A 10,268-nucleotide genomic window follows, 5' to 3' on the forward strand; every position below is an offset into this window, starting at 1 on the left:
CTCAAAAGAATTAATCAATATCCTCAGTAATTACTAACCCTCCACTAAAAGTCAAGACACAAGTATTAATTTTCTAGACACACTATTTATTTTTGGCCAAGACAACATGCATGAGTTAACAACAATAACAGACAAACATCTACATGCAAAATCCATCACCCTACATACATCTGCAGACTGGAGAGCTCACAATTCCTATTACACATATATAAAACTGAACCAGTCACTTATTATCCTTTCTACATCTAAACTTCAGACCTAAACTTAACCATTGATAAACGCTACATTATACTATCACTTTGTTTTGCTCCAAGTGGTACCTCCTGAACCTATGCTGTCTTAAGCTAGCTATTCTACATTCATAATTGCAGTTTTTAAAAAAAAAAGTTTTTCCTGATTATTTGTTGACAAGGTTAAAACTGTTCTCGCCTCCTCTTGCTCCCCTGCATTTTATAAACCCAAACCTTGTGCAGTTCACCCTTTTCCCAATCTCTCCTAGCATCCCATCTTGCACACTTCATCTCCCATCAATCCCTTGGGGTCTCCTTTTGTAAACTCATTCTTCCTTCCCCATACCCCACCCCCACAAATCCTTTATAACCTCCCTCAACCAGTGAAGTTGCCTCATTTTCAAACCATCAATCTTTCTGTGTGATGTGGGGGGATTAACAATTTGCTAATTTTATTTTTCATTGGCTTCAGTAAAGTTATTATTTTGGTTTTGTTAATATGTTAACTGTTCTTGGATTGGTAACTTTGTGTCTTCTGGTATCAAAATATTTACCAACACATTTAATCTCATTTGGAATGGACCTCAAGTGATTATTGCATGGTTCTTATGTCACCATGCTGCCTTCTGGTTGAGGCAATAAGTGCAGTGCTGGAAAAGTACAGCCAGGTCAGGCATCATTGAGGAGCAGGAGAGTCGACATTTCAAGAATAACCTCTTCATCAGGATGAAAAGCTTATCCTCAACGTTGACTCTCCTGCTCCTCTGATATTGTCCGACTGGCTGTGCTTTTCTAGCACCACACTTTTTGACTCTGATCTCCAGCATCTGGCATCCTCCCTTTCTCCTTGCCTTCTAGTAGGGTTCAGTTTTCCCTTATTGTTCACAGTCTACATTCAGCTGCAGCTCTTTACAAGATGCTGGTTGCCTTTGAAAGTGCAGTTCTTGAGAAGTGAGAAGAACATCACATGGCCCTGACTGCGTCCCAAAGTCAGATGACTCTATTGCAGGATAACATGCAATGCAAATTTGGAAATTGCAATCTAATTTATAGAAACAGGCCCTAAAAATAAAATAAACTTCATGCCTGCTTGGGAACTTTTAGGTTGCTGCACATTAGGAGGAATATTGCTTCTCAGGAAGATATCCACAAAACATGCCACAATAACTTGTGGTTTGCCCATTCCACAGTAGGTTAATTTTCCATTTGGTGTGATAAATTGTTAACTGATCTCTCTGGTACTGAAAATTAACTTTTACAAGCATGGCATTTCATCCCTTCAGATTTAAATTTCTGTTGGATACATTTTTTTAAAAAAACAAAATTTTCTTTTAATTTCTCCATTTCTCAATTCCATCTTTCACCATTTCACTTTCTGTACATTAACTGGCATTGTATCAACCATTTTGACTTACACTTCCTGGTTCAGCCTGTGTGCCAAAGTACCAACTTTTCAATCTAATTAGTAGACGAGTCATGCCATTGCCTGCCATATTCATGAGACACAAATGCCCTGTAGAACACAAGGAGTCAATTCATCCTTCAAATCACTGCATATTTCATTCTACAAAAGCGCAGGAAGTTTAATGAATGACAACATGGGGCGGCACGGTGGCTCAATGGCTAGCACTGCTGCCTCACAGCGCCAGGGACTTGGGTTCAATTCCCACTTCGGGCAACTGTGTGTGGGGTTTGCACATTCTCTCAGTGTCTGCATGGGTTTCCTCTGGGTGATCCGGTTTCCTCCCACAATCCAAAGATGTGCAGGTTGGGTGAATTGGCCATGCTAAATTGCCTGTCGTGTTAGGTGCGGGGTAAATGTAGGGTAATGGGTCTGGGAGGGTTGCTCTTCAGAGGGTTGGTGTGGACTTGTTGGGCCGAAGGGCCTGTTTCCACACTGTAGTGAATCTAATCTAATCTAAAAGTGCCATAAGTTAGCTGCTGACCATAAAATCCAAGCCAATGTATTTTTTGTAAAACAACTTCCACATTTTGACTTCAAACCTCATAATACTAATGCAATTAACAGAGAAATAGCTTGGCAATACTCAAAAAAGGAGACTTTTAAAAGGTTGTTTATTTCAGTTCAAAAAGAAACAGCAATAAACTTATGCCTTCTTAATACAAAGCATCTCAAAAGGTGACATTTTAAAAAAATCTTTTTTTAAATAGAGTAACGTTAATGCTTATTAGGAAACAGGTGCAAACACAAAAACAAAGGCAAAGTTCTCAAACAATGAAATCAAAACACCAAGAATTATGCAACAGAAGATTTATGAAAACACAAGGAAAATCAATTTCTCAGAGATTTCATTAAAAATCAATGCAATGGGAATGTAATAAATTAAACTGGTTCAATTGTACTGAACAGATCCAAAAATTCCAAATGTCTGCCCTTAAAAAGAATTTGATATAAAAATGGTGGTGAATATGTCCTTCTCCAAGTGTTAATAGGTTGAACAGTGGCTATGGAAAAACAAAGCTTTGGTCACCTCTGATGACTAAGCGGAATTTCTTTTAAAAAGACATCCTCCCAAGTTTTACTGTGGAGACAGCAAGCTTTTCAGTTCATTTTTAAACCATGTTTTAATATTAAAAAACTTGCAACACAACTGGTGCAATATGTACATTAACTTACAAAAATAAAACAGCACATTTTAAATAGGCAATCCTTCAACCTAACACTACCCCCTATAGGCCCAAATATGAACAGCACAAATAGAATAAAATTATTTTAACACAGCCCACAGTAATAATCAGAACCAAACTGTTGGGCAAATGGTGATGCTCAGCTTGGCTAATATTGCACTATCCTAGTCTTTAAGCTAGGTGACCTTTACAGAAAACTGGCCAACAAACAACTCTCCCACATGAAGTTACATCTGTGCAAAGGACACTTAGTGATTCATTCAAATTTTGTGCCACATGCACTACTTTACAAGATGCAACTGCATTGTACCATAGGAATAAATGACTCAATGACACATTATCCTGCAATTATGACAGACTGAGTAGACATCTCTCTCACTTGAAGACCAAATTACGTTCTATATGTGGATTCAAGAATAGCTGATTTCTCCAGCTCAATTCTGATTTTGGGAAGAGAGCACTTTTTTTCTCTGAGGGTGCAAAGTCTGGCTGTAATCTAGCTCATTTTTAAAAAACGTATTGCTGCATTACACAATGTTCCTAATTATTTACAGAAGCCTGCTCAGATGTACAAAGGCCCACCTTAATTGTGCTTAACAATTCAATAATTTGTTTTTCCATTCAACTGTTTGAATGGTACATAACAGCTTTAAAAAAGTTTATAAATATGAAACAGTCATCTCTGCTGAACTAAAGGACAGGTTGGAAGGTGGGAAGTGGAGTTGGGAAAGCAATAGTTGCACTAATTTCACAATAGCCTCTCACGACATATAACGTGTTACAGAAATAGAACACCCTGCATCATTATATTGGCAAGAGTTTTTTTTAAAATAGGGGGGCATTTTGCAATAAACAACAAGCTACTTTTTCAGTTATACAAACTTTTGACTCCCATTATTTTACAGCTCTGTACATTAGGTTAGCTATCAAAACACACTACCATCCAAATGGTGGGGGTGTGCAATTATGGAGCAAATGTGGTATCCGGCAAAAAAAAAGTTTACCTTTGCTGTTATCACTCAAGAACGAATTACAGATAGTTGGCATTTCTCTGCTCATATAATAGGCACCTGAAAGCCAAACACAAAAACGCAGAACACCTGCGCACCTAACTCTAGGGTCATAATGGATTACAAAATTCTGATAACTCTAATGTTATCATCCATTTCAGAAACAGAAGGCAAGATGACACTGCCAGGCACTTAGATTTCTTTTAATTGCAACCCCTAATCCTCCATAAACACAGGTAGTTTTTGTTTTAAAGAGACTTAACTTCAAGAAGAAGCAAATAAAGGGCAAGGGAAATGATCCTAAGATCCCAAGAGTTTTTTTATATGTAAACATAATGACTATTGCCTGAGATAGAACTACTTAGTTCTCAGTTATGGGCTTGTACTCTTCGTCGTCTCCTGAGAAAAGCTTTGAGATTCCACTTGCCTGGCGGCAGCATGTGTGGTCCATTGTAAACGCACAGTACTGTCATATTGTCAGAATAAGTCAGATTCTGCAAAAGCTGTGAAAAAAAACCCAGCAATAATTAAATATTGTTAGTCTTGCAAAGACTCAAAGTAGATTCATAGAACACTTGCAGCACAGAAGGCCATTTCACTCAGTGTGTTCATATTAGCTCTCTGCAAGAGCAACTCACCTACTCTCACCACCCCACCTTTATCCCATATCCCTACAAGTTTCCATTTTTCAGGTCATGATCTACTTTGCCTTTAAAAGGGCATGAGTGAGTCTGCCTCAACCAAACTTTCAGGCAGCGCATTCTTGATCCTAAACAAGTGTTACATAAAATGTTTCTCTTAGCGTCACCATTTTATCAATTACCTTAAAACTGTGCCCTCTAGCTCACGATCCTTCCACCAATTCCATAAGGCCTTTTCAGGGAAAGAAGCATTCAAAGTTCATTAAAAAATAAAATTTAAGTGAGGGAAGCCTTAATATGAGCTGGAGAGCAAAGCAGTGTCCGTAAAGGTAAGTCCTCCAATAAAATGGGCAGAGCAGGGGATGAGGAGAAAGAGGGTTCCATTCCTTCAAGTTGCAAGGTAGACTGTCACTCATGTTTTTACAGAATCATAAATTGTAACATTTAGCTACTTGTCACCCAGTTATTGAGCATTAGCCATTTATGGTGTTGTCTGTGGTATAGACATATACTCTGATGCTAGCTAGATGTCATTCTGAGGAGGGCATTCACAAGCTTAGCCATGTACCTTGGGTGTGATAAAGAAATACTGAGAGGTGTTCTCTTTGCAAGCTGTCCGTACCACCATTTCAAAAACCCTCCTCTCATTGGTTGGGTCCATACCCTGCAATGACAAAAGGAAATGAGTCACACATCTCTGCCACACGTTTTTCATAGAAACGCCAACATTGTTTTTTACATTGAAATTTTTACTTTATAGAAGCAGTTAGGTGAAATTAAGCAATGGAAATTGATAAAAGACAATTCTTATGGATTCTTTTTGCTTTTGTTTGCCACTTGGACTATGCAGCATTATTGATAAATATATTTCCTGAACACTGATGATAAAAGTACCTGATTGATTTCATCTACTACTCGAAAGGGGCATCTATTTAATTCCTGTAGAGCCATTAAATACAACATTGTAGAAACACTTCGCTCTCCGCCACTCTGGTGATGTGGGGTGAGTTCATGGAGCTGAGTACTGCTGCGAAACTTCACTCTGATTCGGATGCCATACTTATCATATTCTTCCTGTAGGAAACAAGAATGAACAGGACTGAGGTGATCAAACAGGTAATCTATTTTGTTTCATTAGCTGTATACTTATATTTTGCATAACTGCATTGATTACCTTAAAATTAATCTTTTCTGACACCAAAACCTGCAGTACTTGACCCACGGTTTAAAAACTCTCACCTACATTGCAGGAAAATGTCTCAAAAGTTTTCATGGGAGCACTCCAAAACTGTATTGCTACGATAAATATTAGACAGGTGACTGAAAAGCAGCAGCTCTCACACACCATTTGAAATTGACTTTGGTTTTCTTGCTGCTGAACCAAATGAACTGAATTAATTTGAATTAGGTTTATTGTCACATTTCCTCACGAGTAGTGTTAAATGTTACAGCCCTTCTTACTAAAAGATGGAAAAACAAAGAAACATATAACAGTTGAACACAAGCGCCATGCATGTTAGACTTGCACTCCTCATGGGCTCGAACCTGCCTCCGTCCCAGGCTGCCTGCTCCCATTCTCATTGCCGGCCACCACAGGCTTCCTGCTCCCATTCTCACCGCCGGCCACCACAGGTTGCTTGCTCCCATTCTCACCGACAGCCACCACAGACTGCCTGCTCCCATTCTCACCGCCGGCCACCACAGGCTGCCTGCTCCCATGATGCTGCCGACTGCCAGAACTCTGCCCGAGCACAAAAGCCAAAACCCTTAGCAGCTACCACCACTGCTACTGCCTCCAAGACCGAGCTCCCTCCAGAAGGTATGTAGAGAAAAGAAAAATTGAAAAACTAAAAAAGGAAAAAGCAATAAACAAAATAAAGAAAAGTGGTCAGAGCGGAAGAGCTCAGGATCCCTCCTCTGCCACTATCCTGAACCACAATGAAGGCCACACCTCAATTCTCATTGATAAACTGGAAGCAATATGGCCATTTGCAACCAGTAACTGGAGAAATAAGTTTGCAGAACCCACAAAAATGACATAATTTAAATGAAAACAAAGGAACACTATATTCAATGTCTGTTGATACAATAAAAAGCCTGTTCTTCACTCAGGTAGGATACAGCAAGGCACAGTGCAAAAAATACAATAGTTGCAATCACCATCAGTAGCTACAATGAAAGGCGTGTAGAACAAATGACAGAATAAATAGCCAGTGTTTCCATTGCAGCGGTAATCAATATTAAAAGATACACAAACAACATTTAAACAGAAAGCAAGAAATGATTCAGAGATTACTTCTATTCAATCAAGGGGAAAGCCTAATCTTACATCACTCATGTATACTTCTTATTGGAATAGGTCACATGTTTGCACTAAAATGGCTTGTGGATTTGTAATAATGCTTGCTCATTCCCAGGATACTTTACAGATTAATACGCATGCGCACAATTTCATAGATGTTGTTGCTCAGGATGACTCATTCATGCTTCTTCACTTATTTTTGTGTGTGCATTGTGAAACAAGATATCTAAGACGTTACTGAAGGAGGACAGTAGGACAGGACAATAAATAAATTGAATTGGGAAACTCACCCTTCTAGATTTCAAGGAAACAAAGACTGAAACCGAGATAGAAAAACAAGACTTCAAGGCAGACTGAAATTAGTTGAAATCATTAAAAAGAGACACAGCTCTCAGCGCTCTGATGATGATTGAGTGTTACAGTGCAGGGAGGCTGAAAATGATGGAGTCGGAATCCAGAAGCTATGGTTAGTTAAAAATACTGTCTCTCCTGCTGCTATTTGTTATTTGAAGATAAAACTGGTGATGAATGCTATCCAGGCTGTTGTAAACACAATTGAGGTAGTTCTGCAGGCATGTCCCTTTTGTTGATGGGCGCATCCAAATTGGTTGGATACAGTCGTCAGCTGGAGATCAGGGAAAATCCTAGAAGGAAACTCTGAAATTCTTTGAGAAGTAGCTAGACACCTGAAGGACTTTGTAACTGAGACTGATAACATATTTGATGGGTGGACCACTGATTAAATTCATAAGATCTTTTTTAATTGTATCTGCTTTTTAACATTTAAATTATAGTTTATCATTGATTAACTTTTGCCTGTTATTTCATGTTGATTCTAGTTTTAGAATAAAGATAGTGACTTTAGTATTGTTTGTTTACTTTGACTCTTGCATAGCAAAATGTCTTCTGTTTTAAACTGTGGAATTCTCTGGTTTTATTCTTTCAATAACTAGGATTTTGGATTTTGTCTTTTTTAGAAAAAGAGGTATACTGGTCAGGACTGAGATCATAACAATTGTCACGACATAATAGATCAGCAAGAACATTAGATTAGGGAGGTGATGGCAGAATAATACTTGTCAATGGCCAGGTAACCCAAAGACCAAGGTAAAATTCTTGTAACCACAGCAGATGGTGAATGCAATAGAATCTGGAACTAAATGTCTAATGATGACAAAGAATCCAAATACTATCGAAAATATGATCTGGCTCACTAAAGAAATGCTGCTTTTCTTACCTGGCGTAGCTTACTTGTGACTCCATACCCACAGATATAACCCTTAACGGCTCTCTAAAATGGACCAGAAATCTATAACTATTAAAACATCTCAAAAGATGGACCACTTGGCATCAATCTAGCTACCAGAAACAAATGACAAACTCAGTCCTGTCAACATTGCCAAGTGTTTCTTACCAAGATATGGGGGCTAGTGCGAAAATTGGAAGGGTTGTGTCACACTAACTAAGCATCAGCCATCGTCATACTCATGGGATCATTTTTTAGAAACAGACTGGAGTTTCCAAGGAGTGACAATCTCACACAGATTGTCACATTTCTTTTAAACAAAAAAAAAAGGGTGACTGGCATTTCTGAGTGGAGATTCTGATAGGTCACCTTCAAAAACATGAAGTCCTACTTCCATTCTAACAGTTCTTTCACAGCACAGAACTCCCATTAAAGAAACCCTACACATATGTATGTAAAGACACAAACAGACAAATGCATTACAGACGGAGGTGAAAAAGTTGGGAAAGCAGTGCAATCACCCCAATACAAATATTCACTAACTCCACCAAACTCAGTTGCAGCAGTGCATACCATCCACAAGACACTGCAGAAAATCTCCAGAGCTCCTTGGACAGCACCTTTCAAAGGATTTGCTGAGATGATCCTTTTGCTTGCCAGGATTTTCTGTTCATCAATCTCTTTTCTTGGGTTCTTTTCCATTCTTGGGAGACACGGCCAATTGGTGCACTAACTGTAAACTAAAGGTAATTCCCAGATGCTGACAGTCGAGCATTCATCTATGGAAATGCCAGTGAATATGAAGGAACAATCATTGTTAGTTACTAGGTTTAAGGACCACAGGTTACAGCAACTGGTGAAGGAATACAAACTGATTTTCTTCAAGCTTTAGATATTTTACTGGAAAGCCAGAATCAATGGGAATCAGGTGGAGATCTCATCACTGACTGCAGTCATACCCAGTCCAAATGAAAGGTCCTGACCTGAAAAGTTGACACCCCTGCTCCTCTGAAGCTGCTTGACCTGCTGTTATCATCATACTCAGTATAACAGGAAGGAGGTTGTGCTATGGGAAGTCAGTTAGCTCAGCTGCAGGACATTTCTGCTAGAGCTCCTCACGGTTGTGCCATAGGTGCAATCATTTTCAGTTGCTTCCCTCCATCATAAAAGAGGGTCTAAGGAAGTTTAGATCGAAGAGTGAGGCTTCAGTTCAGGAATCTTTGACAAGGAGGTTGAGTGAAGTGATTACACCACAGTTGAAGAGGGTGAAGACATGACTGCCCAGCTGGTTCAGTGTGCTACGTGCTTGATGTGGGAGGTCAACGACTCTGGTGTGTCTGGCTCGTTTCTGTGTGGAAAATGTGTGCACATTCAGCAATTGACCGAGCATATTGCAGCGCTGACGAAAGAACTCGAAGACCTTAGGCTCATCCGAGAGAACGAGATCTTTCTGGACAAGACCTTCAGCGATGTTATTACACCAATCATGCCAGAAGAGAGCAGACGATGAGGAAGGCGGGGAGGAGACAGGTGCAAGAGACCCCGGGAGAAGTACCTGTCAGGAACAAGTTGAAGCTTTTGGAAACAGAGACTTATGACACTGCCAGTTCGCAAGGCGGCCAAGTTTGTCAATCAAAAGTTGCCGCAGAGGCAGAGCGGAAGAGACGGACATCGCACAGAGCCGTGGTAATAGGGGTCAATCAAATGCCGCAGAGGCAGAGCGGAAGAGTCGGACATCGCACAGAGCCGTGGTAATAGGGGACTCCATCGTGAGAAGAACTGACCGGGGTTTTTGTGGCAGCAGACGGGATTTAAGGATGGCGTGTTGCCTTCCTGGTGCTAGAGTGAAAGACATCGCGGACAGAGTGCAGGAAATCCTCAAGGACAAGGGTGAAGAGCCAGAGGTGGTGGTACATGTCGGCACAAATAATGTCGGGAAGAAGAGGAGGTACATACTACAGCGAGACTTCAGAGAACTAGGAGGAAGGCTGAAAAGCAGGACGTCCAAGGTGGTTATCTCCGGTTTGCTTCCAGTTCCTCGGGCTAGTGTGGCCAGAAACAGGGAGATAATGGACTTGAACGTCTGGTTGGGGAACTGGTGCAGTAAGCAAGGATTTAAGTTCTTGGATCACTGGGGTATATTTTATGGTAAGCATGAATTCTACAAGAGAGATGGCTTGCACCTTAATA

The 10,268-nt window shown here is 40.0% G+C and overlaps 1 protein-coding gene across 2 annotated transcripts in view; it reads right to left on the reverse strand.

The window, feature by feature from the left end:
• Positions 1-2,289: 2,289 nt before the first annotated feature.
• The window catches only part of smc5 (structural maintenance of chromosomes 5), a 62,933-nt gene continuing 54,954 nt past the window's right edge, over positions 2,290-10,268 (reverse strand). Inside the window, exons 22-24 of one of the 2 annotated variants that reach the window (XM_043716602.1) lie at positions 5,425-5,604; positions 5,099-5,194; positions 2,290-4,392 (exon numbers count right to left, since the gene is read on the reverse strand). In XM_043716602.1, coding sequence (XP_043572537.1) covers positions 4,258-4,392; positions 5,099-5,194; positions 5,425-5,604 — 411 coding nt within the window. In that variant the 3' untranslated portion in view covers positions 2,290-4,257. Of the gene's footprint in view, positions 4,393-5,098; positions 5,195-5,424; positions 5,605-8,651; positions 8,858-10,268 lie in introns of those variants that run through there. The other variant, XR_006315499.1, reaches the window with a different exon arrangement.

The sequence above is a fragment of the Chiloscyllium plagiosum genome, chromosome 2 (genome assembly GCF_004010195.1).
Source record: "Chiloscyllium plagiosum isolate BGI_BamShark_2017 chromosome 2, ASM401019v2, whole genome shotgun sequence".
Classification (NCBI taxonomy): Eukaryota; Metazoa; Chordata; class Chondrichthyes; order Orectolobiformes; family Hemiscylliidae; genus Chiloscyllium; species Chiloscyllium plagiosum.